Genomic DNA, 25,188 nt, shown 5'->3' with positions numbered 1-25,188 from the left:
GTGCCACCAATGTTTTTTCCGACTCAAATGAGAAAAAATTTTGAGATTTCTTAGAAAAATCTTGAGATTGGTATAGAGTAACCTCAAATAAAATCTCACGTGAATTCACTCATCCAAAATGGCTGTCAGACGACGTCATCAACGTCGCCGTCGTAACAGAGTTCCTAGACGTTTTAACGATTGTTCGAATCCCCTAAAGACCCTCAATGAAGCTGAGGAATTCGAAAGGTACCGATTTGTCCCGGAGACTATAATGTTCTTTGTCAGTTTAATTCAAGACCAGTTAACATACCAAGTTTTAGTAGCGCTCCGCAATTTCGCTACGGGGTCATTTTATATCACCATTGGGGACACGCTGTTAGTATCAAAAAGTTCTGCTGGGAGAGCCTTTACGTCGGGTGACCAACCTTCTCTGTCATCATGTGAAGGAATTTATTCGACTGCCTGGGAGAGATGAGTTTTCTAGCACCAAAAACAACTTCCATAAACTTGCAGGTAAATACAGCGTCTGCATTTTGTTGACCTTCACCCCAAAAATAAAGAATCCTTAACCCTATCACACATAGACCTACATTATTTCAAATATTTTACCGGTATATTACATTACTTGTTTACTTACAGTACACATTTGTATAACACTGCTCATGCAAAAAAAATATTCAATAAAAATCTCTACATACAACAGCATTACATTATGAATGGCTGAAGCAAATCAATGTTACAGCAACGTATGCGCGGATCTAGAGTTTTATCTACATTAATATCGAAAGGTACCCCATACCACTTTAAATTCACGACATGAAGTGCTCCATTAATAAGCCTCCTGGTCCCCACTGCAAACAAGTTTATCCCTATGACCCCAATGGGAAAAAATTATGAATCCGCGCATGTAGTATAAGGATCTTGATAAGAACAATAGTGGTCGATCAAACGACTTGTCAAAATTTACCGTGTTTCATTACATTTGTTTCTTAAATATTCAGTGTTTTTAAAATTTTTAATTAATTAAGTCAAATGTTTCTTATTTAAAATTTTCGGTATCACAAGAGCAGATAAAAAGATCTAAAGAAAGTGCAAAATTGAGGAATAACCCCCCTCCCCCAATCTTAAAATAACACGTGCATACAAGTAGATGTTCATGCAATTTAATAATAATATTTTAGGCCAAATAAAAAAATATCTGAATGAACACTTTCATATGACTGAAAGTGTTCATTACTTTCATCTAACATTGGATTTGGTAACCAGTTCAAATGTTCACTGTCCATTTTTTAAGGCAGGCAACAACTTTCATCCGAACATTTCTTAATCTGGAATGTATACGTTGTTTCTAGACAGTGCTTATTTTTCCATTCATTGTATTCTTTGCATTTCTTTGTATGGATTTTTTGCAGCTTTGTCAGATCAAGGTTAGGAAATAACTCTCGTGCACGTCTATTTCCTCATCATTAGCTGGATCAACACCTGTCATCGGTTCATCTTTTAACGAGAGTTTTTGAAACCGGTTTCTTATTACTGATTGAACTGGTTCAATAGATTCAGTCCATTTTCCCTCAATTCAGGATGTTTCCTTAGCTCTGCCATAGAGTTAATTTTCTCTAACTTTTCTTCAGTTTTTTCATCTTAAATCTTCCTTTCTGTTTGCGCAGTTCTGGAGACCATAGTTAAGTACAGACATTACACGCTCTGCAGGATTTCTATAGCTATGCCCAGGTGTACATCTAGCTGTAATGAGCAGGTCCAAGTCAAACTCTTTGAAAAGACAAATAATTGCTATTTTAACAGATGCCAATGTGTTACGTTGGTCTGTGCCACCATCAGTATACTTAAAAAGAACACTACGTATCTTCTCTTTATACTTTCCATCGATAATTTTCTTCAGCATTGTTGCATGTCTAAATAGAGATGAAGCTTGAAATACTGAATCATTTACTGCAATATATGCCTGCCCTCGAACAAATGATGTTTCTGTGTCGTCAGGAATAGAACAGTGTAATACAACACTTGGTGTAAATGATGCAGAAGTCATGTCAAGATCCAATGCTACACGTTCAGTTGTCACAGGGATTATACTCCCTCTGACTCCAGTTGATTCAGGACTTCCTGGATTCCCCACAGGTACTTTCGCTTTGTCGTGAAAAAAGAAAAGCATAACATCATCTTTCATTTCAACTGATTTGCATTTTAAGTATTTCAAAATCGCAGCAAAGTAGTGATCATCTGATGTTGAATTCTCAACTGTCTTCTCTGAATTTTATGTTGACATTAACATTGAGGCGAGAAGTAAAGTTCATTGCAGTTTTGGTATATGGGTTTGTAAGTGAAAATTGGAGTCGCACGAGACTTTTGGATGGAATCAAGGTGTCTGAGGGACAGTTGTCTGTTGCTTGTTTTATCATATCTGATAATGATATCCATTGTGCCATATGAGCAAATCCATGTCTCCTATCATACGCAACTGTGACTTCTCCCACCATTTTTCCCAACACTTCAAAACAAATGTCAAATTCATAAGAGGGACAACCTGGGTTTAAATGACGCAAATCTGGTATAAGTCCTTGTTCTCCTAAGAAAATCAATCTGAGTCTTTGTTGCATATCAGGGTGATTAGCACTTGACCGATCAAGTGCTAATTCATTAAATATAAAGTCAACAATGTTGGGTTGTATTTTGGCAATGTTCTTTAGTTTCATTTTGAATGCATTTTTCTGGCCTCTTGTGTGATATTCCCTTAGATGGGGCTTCAATTTTTGAACCATCCTGGCTCCTTGTGTTAAAAGTTGAGCTTCTGTTCGGTTGGGTGCCACCTGCACTAAGGAAACTGTTGTTATTATTGATCCACCAGGACAGTATCTGATGATATCCACTGGGAAAGATAACTGGAGTTCACTGAAAAAACGGTTTCTCTGCATGTTGTTTTCAAATGGATTCTCCACATGCTTGCTTTCATCAATACTGGATTCATCTCACCTGCCTCTTTAACTTCTTTTTCAATGATTGAGTATTTGGATTTCACAAACAATGCTTCTTTTCTGTGTTCAACTGGGGCATGTTTATCTACTGTTCTTACTGGATGATCACTGTTCCTGTTTTCCTCCGACTCCTTATCTTTTCCATCTAAATACGTTTTATATCCTAAAAAAAATTCAGCCAACAGTTCTAATTGTTTAGCTATTTCCTTCCATGCAGGCGAAGGCTTTATAACTGGTCCTTTTAGTAAACTGAAAAGTGCTTCAGCATGAGATTTTAAAAGCCCACTTGATAGGGGCTGACTTTTAATCTTTTTCCTTTTTGTATCATTATAACCTGTATACTGATCAAATGGTGGTGGGACTGATGAAACCTGGTTGTAGCGAAGTGCTGCATCATTTATAGTTGTCTGTTTGTCTGTTATATACCGTAGGCGTTACTCATGACCTGAAATAAAAACAAAAGTTTGTGAGTTTCTGAGGGAGACTAATGCAACTGGCATTTACATATACATGTATATTCTGCTTTTGTTTCTATTGAATATATATATATATATATATATATATATATATATATATATATATATATATATATATATATATATATATATATATATCTTGGTGCACATTTACTAACCTCAGAAAGAGTTATATGCAGGATGATGACAGTGATATGAAACAATGGCTAGTGATATTTGTCCTGCTACATAGGGGATATAGTGTAAAGGGTTGAAAAAAACCTCTATTATTATAAATAGAGCAGTGGTATAAATAAGAATTACAACTCTATAGTGAAAATAATTCTTTTATATTTTAGCAATGCAAATTTATTCTCAGTATGAATTCAAAGAACACCTGCAAATGCATTTTCACTGAAATCCTTTTAGACTAATACACATTCAGTCATAGAGCATTTATTTTGCTTTTTGATATTATAATTATTAGGGCAATAGTTTCCATACTGTTTAAAATTAACCATGTCATTTTCTATAAACATGTAAAAATACCTGAATGAAGTATGTCCCCTCACTGTCAGCTATCGTTTTTGGAAAGTCAAGTTTTCTTGACTTGAACTCTTTAACTGGATCATTAAAAAGTTAATCTTTTCTTGATAAGCCATCCTCCACTCCAAGATTATAGTTTTTAAAGAAAGAATGCAAATACAATTATCTATGTACAATCTCAAACTTGTATACTCAACATACCTAGAACATCCTGAAAACTTTTTAAATGCTTTTCTTTTATTTTTATATAACAGGTACAATATCCATTTTCATATTGCTTTCTCCAGTAAAATTTTTATCTTCCCATATCTTGCAAAAATATTTCATGTAAAACCAAGTGTTTCAAAGAGGGGTACTGGACATATTCTACACACTTTAAATACCAGTAGACAAATTTTTCCACTTTAAATTTTCATTTTCCCCTAATTAGGTCTTACTAATTAAATGCAGAAAATAGTGTTTTAATAGCAATACTGATTTAATTGGTATTGCTATTAAAACACTATTTTCTGCATTAAATTTATCCAATAATTGGTTTTCTAGGAAAATTTCCGACAGCCGATAAAAATTAAAGGCCGGAACGGCCACAAAGGCGTCTTTTATTTGGATTTGATATCAATAAATTGAATTTATGTACTAATATATATAGTCGTTTATCAAATACTATTAGAAAAAAAGGAAATAAATTACGTTTTGTGCTGTTTCAAAAACAATAATCAGTATATTTCGTTATAAAAAAGGGTAGTGATGAGTTTGTAATACAATAACTCATCATGGTTACAAAAATCGAAGAAATTTCAAAGTTCAAAAAAATTTATTATTTTCTTTCTGCTTTTAAAAATTCTTTGCACATTTCACAGGTTCATAATTTGAATACATTAACAGTGTGTCCCTAATTATAATAATAAAACATACTTTTATTTATTTCAATTCCCGTTTGAAACATGATTACCTATGCTATGGTTGTTTACAAACAAATCCACAACACGTGCTATCTAAAATCCTCGACCAAACCGAAGAGGCAGAGAAACACAAACTTTGTAAATAAATTGAAAATTTACAAAATTCAATTTCAGACACACCTGTTATTTTCTAAAATTAGCCACAAGGCGTGCGTGTGTAAAATTATTGCTACCGATATAAGGCATATACATGTAGTATTAGATGTGCAATATAGTGGAATATGCTAGTTAAGTGACACTGCATTTCACTTTAAAAACCTGATTTATTGCTGCATGTAAGTTCTTCAATAATATTTCAGAGGCACGATTGAGCAAACATTTGGCATTTTGAAAAAGAGGATCCATGCCCTCCACAGTGGCCTTTGGACCAAGCCAGAAAGATCATGCCGAGTAGTGACGGCCTGTGCTATTCTCCACAATATAGGGATTTAACGGAGGGACATTCTAAAAGACACTGCAGACTTGACAAATGCAGTTGAGCTAAAAATAACTCGGAGGAAGAACATGAACAGAACCCGACACACAAAAATAAAAATGAGGAAAGAGAACAACTCAAGAATCCTGTGTGGCGACAGATTATGAGTAAGTGGAAAATGGACGGAGACTTGATAATTAAGCTTTCGGAATTATGTCACCAGCCATCAGACATTACTGGCACATTTGTCATCAGTTGAAGATATCCAATTGAGTACTTAAATAAGTTAATAACAAATCAAGTTATACATTCAGATCCTACCTCCTAATTTATTACAATCAGAGGCACGAAACCAGAGGCCCAGGGGCCACATCGCTCACCTGAGCAACATTTGCCTAAACTCTGAACAAATTAGCATTAAAGTATCAGAATATCGTGATAACTAAGTACAATAGATCTTGCTCAAATCTTTTAAAAATCTGCCGAGTTTTATCCACATATCTCTTTGGTAAATATCAAGCCCCTTTTGTTGTTGTACCTGTAAGACGATTTTTCTCTATACCTATATACCCCCATCCCTCTTTATGGCCCTACTATTCTCTAGGGAATCATTGTTTGATCACATTTTATTGTGCACGACTCGTGCTTTCACACAGTTAATGCTTTTTGACTGAAAACTTTCAAAGAATAATTTTAAAAGATTTTCTCTATATATTTCTATGTGAAAATTCATCCCCCATTGTGGCCCCGCCCTACCCACGGGGACCATGATTTAAACAAACTTGAAACTTCCCAATCTGAGGATGCTTCCACTCCAATTTGAGCTTTTCTGGCCTTATAGTTTCTGAGAGGAAGATTTTTAAAGATATTCTCTATATATTTTTACAGTACCGATAAGATTCCACCTAACAGAAAGTAAACCCCAACAAAACCTTGGTTTACTAGAGTGGACCCAGAGTAAATCCAAAGTAAACCCAGAGTGGACACAGAGAGTAAACCCGGTCAGAAGTATGATACCATACCTGTGAATTAGGAATATACAAGTGTCAGGAATTACAGGCATTGGGATGGTAAGATAGAAGACAGGTCTGCTTCACACTTCAATGCATAAATTTGACTTCAATAGCAATTTCCAAGTAAACCCAAGTGAACTCCGAGTGGACCCAAATTTTCAAAAAGTAAACCCCAAGAGTAAACCCAGGGTATAGTTGGGGTTTACTCTGGTGTTAGGTTGGGTCTAATCGGTAACGTATGTAAAAATTCATCCCCCCCCCCCCCCATTGTGGCACGTCCTACCCCCAAGGATAACATTTTAAACAAACTTGAATCTACACTATCTGAGAATTCTTCCACTCCAATTTTAGCTTTTCTGGTCTAAGGACTTCAGTTTAAGCTTTTCTGCCCTAATAGTTTTAAAAGAAGATTTTTAGAGATTTTCTCTATATAATCCCATGTAAAACTTGAAACACCCCCCCCCCCCCCGGCCCATTGTGGTCCCACCCTAACCCCGGGGACCATGATTTGAATAAAATTGAATCAACACTACCTGTGGATGCCTTACACGAAGTTTAAGCTTTTATGGCCAAAAATGTTTTAAGAGGATTTTTGAAGATTTTCTCAATACATTCCTATGTAAAAATAAACCCCCCATTGTGGCCCGCCCTACCCCAAGGGACCATGATTTGAACAAACTTAAATCTACACTACCTGAGGATACTTCCATTCAAGTTACAGTTTTTCTGCCCTAATATTTTATGAGAAGATTTTCTAAAAATGCCAACAAAATTTCAATAATTCTGAATTATCTCCCCTTAAAAGAGGGTGTGGCTATTCATTTAAACAAACTTGAATTCCCTTCACCAAGTGATGCTTTGTGCCAAGTTTGGTTGAAATCTGCCCAGTGGTTCTAGAGAAGAAGATGAAAATGTAAAAAGTTTACAACAACGACAACAGACAACGGACAAATTTTGATCAGAAAAGCTCGCTTGAGCTTTTAGCTCAGATGAGCTAAAACCAATGGGACGCCGCTTGGAAGACGCTTTGGTCTTCACAAGACAAACTTAAAAGAAAAATATTTTGGCATGGCACGAAATAATGCATAAATATCCACACAGTAAGGTGCAAGAAATGCCTAGAGAAAAAACGCTAAGGAAATCATTCATGTATGTTTGAGCACCAATGGACAGACTCTCCACAGATATCAATGGCCTTTACCACTGACTGCCAAGAATAGATACATACTGACCATTTTACTAATTAAAGCTGCTTGGTCCGATTTTTTGTTATTACAGTATCATTTTTTTTTCTATACAAACCATTTATCTTAGAAAGTTATGGACTTTCTCCTATTTAAAACAGCAGAATCAGTCTCCTTTCAAAGTTAGAAATATTCAAAGTAAATAAAAATCATTTCTTTTTGGGCAAACGAAAAAACAAACCAAAATGCATCACGGGAATGTTTAGAAAAGGAAACCGTTTGGTTTCGTCCCCCGAATAATTGGGGTTATTCAACCCGCATGCTATGCATCGATTGTAAAGAAAGCAAACTTCAGAAATATTAGCGAACAAAACGTACACATGTTTATTTGTAATTTGTCTGATCATATCGATCTTTACTGAAACCGATGTCACAGTCGTAATGCAACCATATCCGTCTCGTCGTCAGGGGTGAACTTTAACATGAGGCGAAATAACGCGGTACCCTTATATGTCGTTTGTTTTGTTAGCAAGCTTTGTACGTATTTTCCTTCATTGAAATTTGGCTTGATTGACTTGGAAAACTACTGCAATGTCTATTATTATAGAGATACTTAGCATAACAATCGTTTAAAAGTGTGCATAAAATTTGATATAAAATCGGACCAAGCAGCTTTAAAGAGAAGTCTTTGACATAACAGACCAAACATAATTTACTGTTCAACGGGGTACTGAGTGGAGAAGGCTGTCCAACGAGTATACACTTTTATACAGTATATACTTGCTTCAATTCCCATGTATTTCAAGAAATGTGTTAGCTTTTCCAAATTAAAAACACCCGCACCAGTCAAAGGCATCCAACTGGCAATAGAAAAACAAGGTGCTTCGACAGGATCCTCACATCTATGATCAAGTGTTTTATTAAAGATGAAGAAATGTGATGGGACAGGCATATACATCAAGTGTGCACGAAGCCACATAAATGACACCGAACCTTCTAATGCTAGGACGGGGGCCAAGGATGCCACTGAACATAGTCAATGAGGCTTTATTTTAGAGCTAAAAGAAAACGGAGAAAACTCATGACATTGCTCGTCAGAAACTAGGAAAAAAATTCATAGACATTAAGATCATAATCATGTCCATCTACTCATTTCCAAGGCAGAAACAAAGTTTTATATTTACAGGAACGCATGAGGGAGGGGAAGTTTACGATCACTTTTAATGAACCTCATGAAGTCATAAAGAAACTTTTAGATTTTACTTTATTCGTGTGAAGGCAAAAAAAATTATAGGATCGTGCATCACAACAAATGATTAAAGCAGTCTTATATAAATATATGATGCATTTGATATAAAGTTCAACCTTCGTGATCCCTCTCACTCCTATACTGTAGAATCATTTAAATTCGTGGGGGCCAATTTTCGTGGATTGACTTTTTTGCTGATTCGTGGGAATGTAATTTCGTGGATGAGTCGGTTACTGTTTCGGCAACAAAGGTTACTCTACCTAAAATTGTTTTCGTTGAGGATTTAAATTCGTGGGGTAGGGCTACCCACGAATACCACGAAAATTGAGCCACCACGAATTCTTATGATTCCACAGTATATATTTGGCCATACTTCAAGAAAATATTTTATAAAAGTTTTTGGCAACGATTTAAAAAAAATCGAATTTAATCAAAATTATTACAGATTTTGAGATGTTCGCTAACCGGTACCAGGACTGTCAGGAATATGAGGGTGAAAAGCGCTATGTTGAGGCCCACTACCACAAATATCATCCCGCATTGAATACAGTACCTTTCTAATGTAGTCTGTGTCTTTTAATTGGCAACAAAGGAGAATACTCCGGCACATCAAAGTCTACCGCCACCACAAGCTGGCTGAAGAGAATCTCATCTTTCAAGGGAAAAAAGAGAGGATTTTTTCGTTAACTTGGGAAGAGAGCCAACAGAAATGAACAAGAGGAACGAAGTAATCTATATAAGAATGAGGTTCTACAGCCAGCGAACATCAAGAGGTCCAAACTGATTTTACGGTACCTGACGCGTTGACACTTCCTCCAGAGCCGTTGGAGAAGACGAGCCTTTGGTGCCAGTACCAACCCTTTGAAAATCCCCATACCAATAAACCTAGACGATGGGAAGAGATGCAACGTTCTAAACGAGATTCTCCAACAGAAATGCATCGATCAAACTGAGGTGGAAAGCTATACTCTGTCCCGAGGTTTTGCTTTCACCATTTTTTCCTATATATTTCGATAATCATAAATACATCTACCTTTGTGCTCAAACTACGTTCATCCACTAATGTGAAAAATGTCCAGGTTATCTATTTTGAAACGCCCCCTCTACCGCTTCAGGTTTCAATACACATCCGAAACTAGATAGTCTACGGGGCTTTTGCACTCTATAAGACATTAATAAGCACAGATGATAACGTTAAAAAATTGCGCAGGCATCCCGAGTACTTCCGAATGAAGAAAAGATGTAAACATTTCCCCATTATAAGTCTCCGTAAGTTATTTGTTTTCGTTACTATGAACTTTTATGAGTGAAAAATGATAATTGTTCAATGAAAATATTTTGGATATATTTCTTTTACAGGTATGTGTTGTTTTTTTAATTAAAAATCATCAAAAAGTGATGGAAGCAATAACTTGGGACAGACTAAAATAAGAAGGGTTGGAGTTAATGGGAGACAGAGTGGTGAGAGATCTTAGAAACAACAACAAGAGGCAAATTGGCCTTAACGGTCACCTGAGTAGCATATAACCCATACAAAAACTTGTCGAGGAGTCTCATATATGCATTTAATTAATTAGGTTTCATTCTGGGGTAGAAAAATTATAAATTTGTAATGACGACCACCTCCCTGTCTGAAATCTTTCAAAAAGAACTATGAAACCTATAATTTTTGCAAAAAACTTAGAGATCTGGCCTACAAAATCATGAATTCACTTTTCCTTTCAGGTGTGTGGGAGTAAAGAAGATAATTTTTTAACATTATATGCATTAACACCTATGCATCCATTTTGGCCCTGCCCTAGAGTCAAAATCCATACTCCAGGGAAAATTAAAATTTCAGTAGAGGACTTCCTGGTAAACATAATAATAAGTCAGTTTTTAATACAGATGTGTGAGAATAGAGAAGAACATTTTTAAACATAATATGCATTAACACTATATTGCCATATCCCCCCCCCCCACCTCATGTCCTGAACCCCTGACCCGTAGGCCATGAATTTTACAATTTAGGTAAAGGAGTTAGTGGACATCATAACAATTTATTCAGTTTTTTGCCCACATGTCTGGGAGTAGAGAAGAACATTTTTTAAGATTTAAAACAGTTTTACAATAGGACCATATTGGCCCCACCCTAGAGCCTGAACCCCTAACAAAGGGGTCAAAAATTTTACAATTTTGGTAGAGGGCTTCATGGACATTATAACCAGCATTTAGTTTTTAACAAATGTATATGGAATTAAAGAAGATTTTTTAAGATTTAATACATTTTTACTATACGGCCATATTGGCCCCACCCTAGAGCCTGAACCTCTGACCCAGGGGTCATGAATTTCACAATTTTGGTAGAGGGCCTCATGGACATCATAATCATGCATTTAGTTTGTAACAAATATATATGGGAGTAGAGAAAAAGATTTTCTAAGATTTAAAACATTTTTACAATATGACCATATTGGCCCCACCCTAGAGCCTTAACCCCTAACAAAGGGGTAAAGAATTTTACAATTTTGGTAGAGGGCTTCATGGACATTATAACCAGCATTTAGTTTTTAACAAATATATATGGAATTAGAAAAGATTTTCTAAGATTTAATACATTTTTACTATACGGCCATATTGGCCCCACCTTAGAGCCTGAACCTCTGACCCGGGGGTCATGAATTTCACAATTTTGGTAGAGGGCCTCGTGGACATCATCATCATGGGAGTAGAGAAGAAGACTTTTTAAGATATTATACATTTTTACTATATGGCCATATTGGCCCCACCCTAGAGTCTGAACCCCTGAACCAGAGGCCATGAATTTCACAAATTTGGTAGAAGGCTTCATGGACATTATAACCATGCATTCAGTTTTTTCCTCACATGTGTGGAAGTAGAGAAGATTTTTGAATTTTTTTTTAGCATATTTGGCCCCGCCCATGGCACCCCAGGGGTGGTAGAGCCATGAATTTCACAATTTAGATTCTTTTTACCATAGAGATGCTTCACGCCAAAAATGGTAACGATTGGCGCGGTAGTTTTCAAAAAGAAGTTAAAAATGTAAAATTGTCATCGCACGACGCACGAAGACGGACGAAGACCAATTGCAATGGTCAGCTTTTAACAATGTTAAACACAGGAGTACGGAAGAAAACTATGGTGCTAGGAGAATTAGCAGGGAACACAAGAGAACGGAGAAGAGAAACCTAATTCACCAGAATAACCACTCCAAGACCACCCCTTTTAAGATCCATAGTGCAGAAAATTGTCCGAAATTATTGCGACATCGTGTATAAGTATGTAATTTGGTTATATTGGTTTTATATATGTTTTAATGTGTTTAGGTATACAGTGATGTGTGATCAAATTTCTTATTTATATTGAAAATCTTGTCTCGGTCAGATTTACACCTGAATATAAAGTTTAATGCTAACTCTTTTTATTCTGATCATTACCATAAGCTTTGGTGAGGAAACCAAAGATTTTTACCGAAGAAAATTCTTAATTGTGATGTGTTCATTATATGCATTTGTTTTGCTGTGAGTTAGAGCACTTATGAGTATAGTAACATTGAAATTCTCATACGCATTTTGCCGAAAACGAATCTGACTTCACACCACAAAATTTTAACAGGAAAGAGACTTTCATACAAAATGTCCCTCGTTGTTGAACGAAAATTAGGTCCGGAGCTATGAACCCTAACGTTAACATTACTGCTTATGGAAAATGCATTAGTGGACTATATCCACTTTGTGTGACTTTAAGCATTCTGAAACTATTTATGATTTTTAGGAGTAAAAATTCCAAATGCCCTGCTGATGGCAGGCTTAAAACTTTTGTGAAAGCTGCTTCAAGAAATCTTCGGGTGCAGTAGCATTTCGAAGAGATGCATTGTTAATAAATCAACAGGTGAATTCAATGGAGCGCACCAAAAGACTCCCTAAAACACCTTTATCTGCATTAAAGAAAAATGTGGCAGAAAATCTTCTAGACTCGGTGGAAAAACTAAAAAGATAAAAGATTAGCAAAGATAATGTTAAATCCAAAGAATCTAAAGCTCGCAGATGTTTGACGGCAGTCATCAGTGAGCCTGAAGATAGAACTTTACATTCTCTAAGCATTCCAGACCGTTTATTTGACTATGGTCCAAATTGTTACATATGTTCATAATATAAAATTCAAATATTTACGCTTCTTAGCTGAAACCAATTGTGCAAATATTATGTTGTTTACAGTACTGTTATTCTAGAATAAGTTTGATATTTATAAATACAATAAGTTTAATAATTATAAATACATGTTCATGTAATATTGTAATACAGACCCTTTTCACCATCAAAAAGTTATTATTGATATTATTATACTCTGTCCCCGGTTTTTGCTTCCACCACTTTTTGCCAAATATTTCGATAATCATAAATATCTCTTTACCTAAAAGTGTTTCATTCACTAGAAGGTAAAATGCCTAGATTATCTGCCATAAAATTGCTTCTCAATGTCCACCTAGTTTATGATACGAGCGAAAATTGAAACTTTACGGGAATTTAACATTGCAGAAAATGGCTGCCACTTCGGAAGGGGCCTGTAATTATTTGAGGATATTCGTGAAGAATCGTAACGTTACGTCGATGACGTATGCTGACGTCGAGCACGTTGCCGTTGTTCGCGCAGACTTTCGGGATGCTTCGGTATTTGTCCAAGTTTAAAACATACAACTTCCGAGGATAACCAAACATATCCTATAGTCTGCTTTTTGACTATAAACTATAAACCATATAATTCTAAAACATATATACCTATCGTATACATATATCATCACACAAAACAAGATGCCAAGTTCCAAGAAGGCGAAGTCAGTGAAGTCTATGGAGGTATACAATAATTCGTTGTGTCAGTCATATCATTTCAGATTCTTTACGATGACTGCAATATATTTGACTTCACTTTTTCTTTGTATGAACCCTAACGTTAAAATCCTATGCCTCATACATATGCAATCCTGTATAAGTTTAAATGATAACTCTACTGTACCTGATATTAAAAATGTAAACGTCCTGTAATTTCCAAATGGTGCACAATACATTTTCACAAAATTACAACACAAGGATCCATGATCAACACACATATCATAGTCAGTTTGAAATAATGTCCCGAATTTATGAATGCTAAGAATCCAATTTTTCATTCAAATCAAACCTTTCCACTGCTGTCTGCTTCGTATGATGTCACTATAAAATATTTGACCTTGCCCTTAAAATACAAATGGGTGCCACGTCATTTTGCACCCCGTTCAATTACATCCATATGTTTATTATATATTTAGGCTAGCACTGATTTTGTCTTAGGCCAGTTTTACACTACATGATAAAGTGACGTCAAAAATTTCAAGTCTATAATAATATATCATTAGCCATTCACAACTTGCAATATGAATATAGGTGTGAAAATTAAAATGGGAAGATATATTTCCAAGAACATTTTCTCTATTTTTAAGGAGGAGGGGCAAAAGGGGTGTGAAAAAAAATGTAAATTGTGAATGGACGTTTATGTGCAATATAGTTTAAATGTGAGCCTTTTACAATTTTCATATCCCAGAAAGTTGTGAATGGACAAATTTATGGGTGTGAATATCATATGCAAGTATTACACTATATTGTAGGCCATTTAAAGGGGGTGTGCAGCAATCTTGTTCATTTAAGGAGGATAAGAATTATGAAGTCCTACGTCATTTTGTTTGAAAAGTATGCATACAAGAACAGGACAATGTCTTTTAAATCACTTGGAACGACTGTCAAACTGCGCAGTTACAGACTTATTTTGAAGATTTAAAAATCTGGAAAAATATGAACGGGGTTCATTGGTATCCCTTACACAGTTTGAAAGCTGTTTTAAGTGATTATATAAGGAATTATCCTGTTCTCGTACGCATACTTTTCAAACAAAATGACATGTTGAACTTCATATTTAATGCTTTTGTATCTGTTGGCAATAGTTTTGGGCAGAAACAAGCCAGTTCAAAAAATGTTAACATTCTTATCTTCAAAGGAATAAGATGGCCCCACATTCCCCTTAATACAGAAATACAGTCAAACCTCGTTATCTCGAACTAGATGGGACTGGTTAAAAACCTCGAGATATCCGAGTATTCGAGATATCAAGGTAAATCACTTAAAATTTAATTGGTTGGGACTTAAAAATTACTTCGACATATCCATTGTATTCAAGATATTGGTGTTCGAGATACCGAAGTTTAACTGTATATACAGTATACACATACAAGTCATGCACTGAGAAGTTGGGTTTGCATAATCAGATTAATAAAGTACAGGTAAATAAGAGTTTTACAATTTATTTCCCAAATAATATGTAGGTAACAGCTATACCTTTGTAGCCATTTAAAGCAATTCTGCAAAATAATGTATTGCTGTTATCCTTTTCATTGCGAAAACATTGAAAAAAAGCACCCCAAATCAGTATTCAACATTCAAATATGACTCTCGGGTCAATTTTAAAGCCAGATCAATATTCTTTGTTCCATCCTATTCTGGCAAAATAAGATTTTTAAAAAATTACTCTCTATTCCTCTGTAAAAGTTTAACCAAGGAATAATGAAATTTGCAATTAAGAAAAATTAATATTGATGTGAGATCTTGACAACCTTTCAACTGAAAATGATTAGTGGAAAAGTTGGGCTAAAATTAGTGCTCCTGGTAGAGTCTGAAGTTAACCCTATACCTAGGTACAAACATTATACCAGTATACTAAATGTTACCGGTAATTATGAAAGCTTGTATCAGCTTACATAGTATATTACACATGTGCAATATCAATTTTCTTCCTCAGGCAACAGACATTTTAAAGATGATTTACATCCAATTTCAAAAAGAAAAAGAAGGCCATGTGAGAAATATTGACGACCCCATGAAGAGATTATCTTCAGCAACAGGTAACAGAAATAAATTTGCATAAAATGGCTACATTTATAGCTATGGGAAAATAGTGTGTTGAAAATCAGACTTTCATTATTTTTTAATCATGGTACAAAATGTATCAAGTGATATATTTCAATACTGGTATTTCTGTCATACCGTAATGTTAAATTTGAATATTCTGGGTGGGTGTAAACACAAAATTTACAACATGACAACTGTTGAAATTACTGTGTTTTACCTTAAGTGATTGTAAAATCAGCATTTACATATTGGTTGACAATACTCACCAGAACAATACTGTTACCAGTATGTTCTGGTGAGTATTTTGCTGCATGTTGTAATATATAGCTTATTACAAAGCTCATCGAGACGAGGCATCAGCTTTATGAGACCACCTATATCATATTATATGAAAATCATAGTTAATCTTGGATATCAGAAACGGTAGTATGGTTTGATACAATATTGAAAATCGTATGATACATTATCATGGGATACAATAATATATTATGTAATACAATATCATATTATACAATAATATCTCATATGATACAATATACAAGTAATACATTATAATATTATATAATACAATATAAAAACATATAATATCCAAGTCTTACAAGTCCCTAAGTAGTAGCATCCGTGCAAGTTTGGGGAAGATACATGTAGTAATAACTTAGATACAGGACCTAGTGCACCAGAAACTTGAACTAGGTCTGGACGCTGACGCCAACGCCGGGGTATAGCATAAGCTCCCCCAGACTTTGCCTCGGTGAGCTAAATACACTTGCCCATGATATTATTTGAAAACTGTTTCTATAGATGATTTTTGAAGGATAGTGCACAACAATAGACAAAAATCAACATCAAAAAATAACATGTGAGGCTGAGTGACTCAGGTACATGTAGCTTAATAAATACAAATGGGTAGTAGAATATTTTTTAACATCATTAGGGATAAGTGTTAAAACACTGAAAAAGAAGGTTGTTGTCGACCCTGTGGAGATGATGGTGGAGGATCTTCAGGCAGCTCCTACTGTCCCTGTTCCTAAGAAGAAACGTGGTCCCTGTAGAAAGCTTGATGACTTCGATGCAGATTTTGTGAAGAGGACCATTCATGATATGCAGTTGAAGGGCCAGTACGTTTCACTTCGTCGACTGTCAGATGTACTAGTAGAAAAGGGAGTCAGGATCACCAAGTCTCCATTGGGGAGACTTGTGAAGGATCTTGGGTTCAGGTAAGCACATAGAGATGAATCTCATTTTCCTACTGCAATACTGCCAAGTCACCTTCAATCAGTCTAATAAATGTGTAAATCATTTGAGAAGATGCCATGTTCATGAAAAAATGTTTCCCAAATTCAATCAATCAATTAACATCATATAAAAACAGATCATACCATCAATAATTCGCTTTCATGTGATATTAATGAAAAGTGGTACTAGTATGTGTATTAAAAATATCATGTTTATTTTTTTCCAGATTCTACAAAACTCGTTCCAACCAACGCTACATTGGAGACAGGAACGATATCGTAAGTATGCGACATACTTACCTGAGGTCCATTAGGAAGTTTAGAGAGGAGGGTCGTCCTATTGTGTATTTGGATGAGACTTGGTTGAACACCAATCATGTAGCGAGGGGAGATTGGGTGGACTGTCCTAGGACATCTACCTCTGCCTTTGAGTCGCATCGTGGAGGTCATGGGCGTTTTGTCCCATCTGGGAAAGGCTCTCGTCTGATAATTGTGGATGCAGGTTCTTCGGCTGTGGGTATGATCCCGGGATCTGCTCTCATTTTTGAGTCGAAAACAGGCAACCAGGATTATCATGACGAGATGAACTCAGAAAACTTCACGAAGTGGTTCACAGAGCAGTTGCTCCCTAACCTACCGACCAATTCAGTCGTAGTGATGGAAAATGCTTCCTATCACAGTCATCTGGATCCTGAGTCTAAGTGTCCGACTTCGTCGGCATCGAAGGCCGAGATCCAGTCTTGGCTTGATAGAAAGGGTATTCATTACACTCCGGGAATGATCAAGGCTGAATTGATCACATTGGTGAAGCAACATAAGCCTCGTCCTAAATATGTAATAGACGATTTGGCTTCGAGGGCAGGTCACACAGTTTTGCGTCTACCTCCCTATCACTGTGAGCTTAATCCTATTGAGTTGGTCTGGGCTGAATTAAAAAGTTTCGTCGCCAGGAGCAATGTCACATTTAAGAAAGAGAAAGTGAAGGAACTCTTTAATCAGGCTAGATCAACTTATGGGGTTGAGAAGTGGCGTAACGTGGAGAGTCACGTGATAAGACAGGTCGAAGAAAAACTGTGGAAACTCGACGGAGTCCAGGATGAGGAGGTTGCTCCTGTGGTCATAGACTTGACGGACTCGGAAGACAGTGACAGTGACATGGACACAGATTCTGGTGATGACGAAAATGACTCTGACGAATCCATGGGCTTCGTTGAGGAGTCTGACGACGAAGTCACTTGTTGCAGATGTGGTGATTACAATGCTCCTGGAAAGTCTCGAAAGATTGTATGGGTTGAGTGTGAAGTGTGTAAGAGGTGGAGTCACCGCATATGTAGCAAGCCCTCTCTAAAGTCAGGTAAGTGTGTCCAATGTTGGAACGCTTTGTATGGTCTGAATCCAGCTCCTTCATGAGTATTCCCATGGTGTCTGGAGAACGGCTCCCTTTTAAAGGTAAAAGAAAGAAAATTAATCACTGATTTACACATAACTTCATAAATTATTATCAATTTTCTAAAATGGCAAAACAGTATTCTACACATGTAGTCCGATATAAATTTTGGGGAAAACACGTTTGAAAATGTATATTCATTAATGTTTTACTTAATGCATCATACCTTTTATCATTCTGACAACAAGACAACATTAAAGATAAGACGCAACACATCTTCAATCATTTTGTAAAAAGTTTAACACTTTCTTACCCTTGCAATGTGAAGATATCCACTTCACAATTCCAAAATCATTTTTCTTCCATGACATTTTCTATTTCAATATATTGTTTGAATGGAAAATATTTTCTATAACTTAATCTATAATCGTCCATTTGTATTTTGCATACTATTATATAATAATGAAAATGAAACTCAAAAAATAGCAAGGTAATGTGCCTTGAAATTTTGGGCAATAACAGGTTTCAATGCAAATACCGGTACACAGAAATTCTTTGAATTCATGAAAAATTATTTAAAATTGAGGAACATCTCGTGTGCCCTTTATTTAATCAAGATATCAATAAACTCTACAGGTATTTACAGGAATATATGTATTATTTAATAAGTTGGTAATTGAAAACTTGTTTGAATATTTTGTATCAGTGATTAGTTTCATTTCTTTATACTTGGGACAGCTTTATATAACTAAGCATTTTGTTTTTAATTCCCTGTGGGTTTATTACTTGTTGTAAACTTGACAGATACAATGACTTGCTCTTATAACGAAGCAAAAATGTCCGTCCCTGGCACTTAGTTATAAGCATGTTTTACTGTAATTAGTTATATGATATTTGACAGGTATATTTTACCTCTCTTTCAAACTATATTTTAATGAATAAAATGATGCACAAAATATGTTCACAAAACAAACGAAGAGGTACTGCGTTATTTCGCTGTAAAACAAAATTTGACCCCAATGTCGAGGTGACTATGATTTTATTACGACTTGGACATCACTATATATAAAGGTTATAATGTTTTGGCAAACCAGATATAAACGGTTACCTGTGTACATTTTATTCACTTATAGTCTACTTCTAGAATCAATGCATAACATGTGGGTTGAATAAACCCAATTATTCCGCAGACAAAACCAAACGAATAAAAGATGATAGATGCATTCGAGGCCTATTAATAAACTTACATTTTCCAGGGGGTATGGAATCCCCCTTCCCAATCAGTCTGTTGCATGATGACTACAAATGTATGACTAATTCAATTTGCTAAGAATGCACGCTTGTTTAAGGTGACTGAACCTAGTACAACTCCCAAATAAATCTTAAAATGATTTCTACTTGTAAATATGATATTTTCCATTCATTGTTAATTCCTTTTCATTGATCTTCAATGATTATATATATATTAAGATGGTAAGTTATAAAAAGCAGTCCCAATACTGAACTAGTATACCTGACTTTTGAGAAGTGAAACTTGAACTATTCTTCTTCTGCATGTTATGAATGGCTTTGTCAGCAGATTGTCATCTATAGTATCAATCTTTCTACTGTGATCATCTTTCTCTCTGGAATAGGGAATTCAATTGTTACTAATATTCATGTTTTAAATCAATTTGAAATTTAAAGAAAATTTTTTTTATTCACAAGCAGTGTTCAAATATAGTTTTCAATCCATCCATTTTCTCACAATGTGTACATAATAATTTGTTGTTAAATATGAATAATAATGCAGGTGACTTGTATAATACTTTTGAATTCATTAATTTCAAATGAATCACATGTGATAACTGTAATGTTGCCTATCTGTGATTTGTGGCATATTTTACAAATGTAAATATTACATGTATAATACTTTTGGATTCATTAATTTCAAATGAATCACATTTGATAACTGTGATATTGCCTATCTGTGATTTGTTGCATATTTTACAAATGCAAATATTACATGTATAATACTTTTGAATTCATTATTTTCAAATGAATTACATTTGATAACTGTGATATTGCCCATCTGTGATTTGTTGCATATTTTACAAATGTAAATATTACATGTATAATACTTTTGGATTCATTAATTTCAAATGAATCACATTTGATAACTGTGATATTGCCTATCTGTGATTTGTTGCATATTTTACAAATGTAAATATTACATGTATAATACTTTTGGATTCATTATTTTCAATTGAATCACATTTGATAACTGTGATATTGCCCATCTGTGATTTGTTGCATATTTTACAAATGTAAATATTACATGTATAATACTTTTGAATTCATTAATTTCAATTAAATAACATGTGATAACTGTGGTATTGCCTATCTGTGATTTGTTGCATATTTTACAAATGCAGGTAACATGTACAATACTTTTGAATTCATTAATTTAAATTTTATCACATGTACTGACTGTGATAGTGCATATTTTGGATTTGTTGTATATCGTACTTAAATATTATATTTCATTTTTGAATGGAGATTGCCTACAAATGATTGCATATAATTCTTATTATGATCATGAGAAATACAATTGTGGGATCTATCTATTTCAAATTAGTGTATTATACACTAAAACTTTTAAAAAACTGCTAATTTGAGAAACAGTTTATCAGTGCCTGTGTAGATGTGTTCATTTTGGAGAAATTATGTATCACTAGTAAAATGTTTGTTATTGATTTTTTTCCTGGAAAATGAGCTGTAATTTGATATCATGAAACTGTGATTATATCAACATCTGCAATTAAAAATAACAAACATCTTATAATTATCAAAAAACTATTAAAAATGATAAATAATAATGATTATCTGTCATGTTATGAGATCCATGAATGAACTTTTGTGCAAAATAAACATTATAAAATTATAATTACATTTTTTTAATTTAAAAATACCATCATGATGCTAAAATCAGATCAATATGGATATAAAAGGGGCTGTAAATTGCAAGCTGAGCAAGAATACATGAAGGACCCATATACAGTTCTATCCATATACTATTACTGTTCTATTTATCAATATTCTCGAACACCGATATCTCAAACACAATGAATAAATAAGTGATTTATAAGTCCCAATTACTTATCTTTTAAGTATTTTACCCTCAATATCTTGAATACTTATATATCTAAAAGTTTTCAAACAGTCCCATCTATTGTTTGAGATAACGAAGATTGACTGTATTTCAACACCAATCTTTACTTTGAGAAGTGAAGAGAATTTAACCTACTTATGACTTCTACAAAATATTTTTATTGATGAATGAATATTGGAACTCTCCAAAAAAGCCGATATAGTGATTATTCTATTAGCATACCAGGTAGTTTATATTTGATAAACTATACTAAATTCAGTAAAAAGCATAGAGTGGTTTCATGGAGCTTTATTATGATATACATTTCTGATAATATGGACTTTAAAATTGAGCATATTTGGTTTTCTGAAAATATTTTACTCGTATGATGTCACAGTAAATTTAAAGCTGCTTGGTCCGATTTTTTTGTAATTACAGTATCAAAATTTTGTCCACACAAATCATTTATATTAGAAAGTTATGGACTTTCTCCTATTTACACCAGCAGAATCAGTCTCCTTTCAAAGTTAGAAATATTAAAAGTAATCAAAAATAATTTCTCTTTGGGCAAACGAAAAAATAAACCAAAATGCATCACGGGAATGTATAGAAAAGGAAACCGCTTGGTTTCGTCCCCCGAATGATTGCGGTTATTCAACCCGGCCTGCTATGCATCGATTGTAAAGAAAGCAGACTTTGGAAATATTAGCGAACAAAACGTACACATGTTATTTGTAATTTGTCTGATCATTTCGACCTTTATTTAAAGCGATGTCAAAGTCGTAATACAACCATACCCGTCTCGTCGTCAGGGGTGAAATTTAACATGAGGCGAAATAACGCAGTACCTTCTAATGTCGTTTGTTTTGTTAGCAAATTTTGTACGCATTTTTCTTCATTGAAATTTGGCATAATTGATGGGTAAAACTACTAAAATGTCTATTATTATACATATACTAAGCATAGCCATTGTTTAAAAGCGTGCATAAAATTTGATGTAAAATCGGACCAAGCAGCTTTAACCTCCTGAATGGACTTTATAATTGAGCATATTTGGTTTTCTGGAAATATTTTACTTGTATGATGTCACAATATATTTAACCTCCTGAATGGACTTTAAAATTGAGCTGTTTGGTTTTCTGGAAATTACTCGTATGATGTCACAGTAAACTTAACCTCCTAAATAGACGGTTTTGAAATAATCATTTCATGCATGTAAATTATATAAAATAAATTCATGCACTTGGCCATGCAACCAAAAGTCAAGTTCAAGGACATCATATGAAGATATTAAGGTGGACTAACACACCTGGAAAAAGTCACTCAAATTAACAGGAATTTTCTTTATAATGAAAGATATAATGATAAATAAACTGTACAAATGTAAAATAAGCGAAAAAATTGCATGCAGTTTAGGGATAAAAAATCAATATCTAAAATAATTTCTCCAGTAAGTAACAACAAAAGCTCCTGCGAGATTCGAACTCGTGATGTACGGATCATTAGTCCGACATGTTATCCACTAGGCTATGAAGTATGTTACATGTTACTGTCCATAAAATCCACTTAATAAAACGAAATGTCGTTTCGATCAGCGGTCAGCCATTTTGTGATGATGTGTTAATTATTCCACCTTACTTTGATTATAATTATCATGGACATAATCGAACACTGCTAATATCATATCGTGAATTATTGTCTGATACTTGGTTATTCACGGGACATATCCTAGTAATGCACATAAGTGTATGTCTGGTTAACCTTTTTGAAATAAATGAAAACAATAACGTTACACAAATAATAATACATCTTTTTAATCAAAATTATATAAAATTGTACCAATTGATTAACGAATAATTCAAAAACATTTCTAAGCGGGAATTACAGATGAGTACATCTCAAAACTGGAATGATTATAGATATTCCTTTCTAATAACATTTTGGGTTAATCTCAATGTTCTCCACCACTTCCATGGCCCCACCAGAGACATAAATATGTCTCTGGCCCCACCAACCACCCATTAAATAACTACAGCAAACACAATTTATTTTTCATTACTAGGTGTCACATTAAATATGAGGGTGTTACCAGAAACGTTTTTATTTGGCTGTCACAGATCAAGTTGTCGTGTGTTGATGTTTTATATATTCTGCGGTTTCACAATGAGTCCTACTTTCGCTTTACAGATTCATAAAGATACTCATAAAGATCTATTAAGTACTGATATTATGAACTGCTATTATATATGTTAAATGTCCCAAATACTATAGAATAATTACAGTTTACATACCTTTATTCCAGATGCGCTGATATTTCGACGAGAGTATATTTGTAAACTTTAGACACGTCAGTTCGAGGCAAGCCATGTGCATCGTTGGTTGTACCGCGTCACACTCGGCTTGAATTTTATATTTTCCTGACTTTAAATTGTCTTATGATAGTTTACAACATTACCAAACAGCTGAGTTATCAATTACATATGCAATGTTGAAATTAAATATTTTATTTTATTTTTGCGCTTTATTTCGATGCGCAACAAAAAAATAATAACCACTCCCTGGTACGCTTGACTGCAATGGCCGAAATTAACATTGAAAAATCCCGTAGACTTCAGAAATCGTCTCATAACATAACAGCAGAAAATATTTAAGCGGTTCGGTAACGGTAATTTTGTCTGGAAATTTTATAACCTTAGAAATATCTACATTTTAATGAAATATTATCTTATTTTCACTGATAATATTGTCAAAATATCGTGGAAGCGAAAACCCGGGACAGACTATAATAAGCAATATCAGATTGCCGTTTATTAAAATTACTGGTATATTCCACATTTTATTATCTGTTAAAATGAAAATCCTTAGGCCTTATGGCCTTCATGCATTTTTCACAAGATATATAAATAAGTCAAGGCGGGGCCACTAAGCAATTTACCCACTTTGCAACCAGCAACATGTATTTTGAAGCTTAGGAAAGGAATCGAACCTTCGAATCCGAGTCATCTTCATCCTGTATACTGTAATTGGTTTGCTTTTTCAGTTTTAGTAAGTCAATGATATGGGGCTTACAAGTTTCTTTAATACTCAATAATAAAGGACAGCCAGAAATACATCAGCTTTTGAAAATGATAGTCTGCATGTATTTACTATGACCAATCTTTGAACAAAGCAAATAACTAAAATTTTGAAGTTAAAAACATGAAGTGTTGTGTTTATTTCAGTTAAACCTCCAAACCAAAAAATATAATGAATAGATAAACTGACTTCAAATATTTCTTAAGGGTAACCTCTTGCGTTAGATTTTTTTCATGCACATATTAAAGGAAAAATAAATCCATCATAGAGCATGTTAGGTCCTGTTCAATCACTAGATTTACCTACATAGCTTTATTTAGCTACCTTTATGCAGCTTTGCTTTTTATGTAACAGAGAATAAGTCACAATGAACTGTCAACCTATATTAGTGTAGTGTAGATTTATAAAAGCAACCCAGAGCAAAAAAAAACACTGCTTTTGAGCAGTTTTAAAGAAAAACAGTCATTTCTATTGTTTCTATTTTATTGAGTAACTGTATGGCAGCTTGTGTGCAATGAGGATGAAAAGTGTGATTACTTCATATTATGCCGAATTATCACTAATTAATTATTATGTTAACCAAAACTGTTCTTCTTTGTCATTCCATTTAAGAAGTAGCTCTTTGGTAAT

The 25,188-nt window shown here is 34.3% G+C and overlaps 1 protein-coding gene and 1 long non-coding RNA gene across 2 annotated transcripts; one reads left to right on the top strand and one right to left on the bottom strand.

Annotated features, from left to right (window-relative positions):
- Positions 1–14,742: 14,742 nt before the first annotated feature.
- On the top strand, positions 14,743–18,404 carry LOC128185354 (uncharacterized). Its single transcript, XM_052854992.1, has 2 exons — positions 14,743–16,948; positions 17,194–18,404. The coding sequence occupies exons 1-2, from the start codon at positions 16,716–16,718 to the stop codon at positions 18,374–18,376; spliced, it is 1,416 nt and encodes a 471-aa protein (XP_052710952.1). The 5' UTR covers positions 14,743–16,715; the 3' UTR covers positions 18,377–18,404.
- Positions 18,273–23,871, bottom strand: LOC128185455 (uncharacterized). Its single transcript, XR_008243824.1, has 3 exons — positions 23,775–23,871; positions 19,867–19,978; positions 18,273–18,406 (listed from the first exon to the last, which is right to left on the bottom strand). It is a non-coding gene; the product is annotated as an uncharacterized LOC128185455 (long non-coding RNA).
- Positions 23,872–25,188: the final 1,317 nt, after the last annotated feature.

This window comes from Crassostrea angulata, chromosome 1 (genome assembly GCF_025612915.1).
Source record: "Crassostrea angulata isolate pt1a10 chromosome 1, ASM2561291v2, whole genome shotgun sequence".
NCBI lineage: Eukaryota > Metazoa > Mollusca > Bivalvia > Ostreida > Ostreidae > Magallana > Magallana angulata.
The sequence above is the reverse complement of the archived record's forward strand: the minus strand, read 5'-3'. Positions and strand labels throughout refer to the sequence as shown.

Bases quoted from the DNA above. Each gene is read 5' to 3' on its own strand.
- LOC128185354 (XM_052854992.1), top strand. From the start codon at position 16,716: ATGATGGTGGAGGATCTTCAGGCAGCTCCTACTGTCCCTGTTCCTAAG. The intron at 16,949-17,193 runs GTAAGCACATAG...ATTTTTTTCCAG, and splicing joins GTGAAGGATCTTGGGTTCAG to ATTCTACAAAACTCGTTCCA.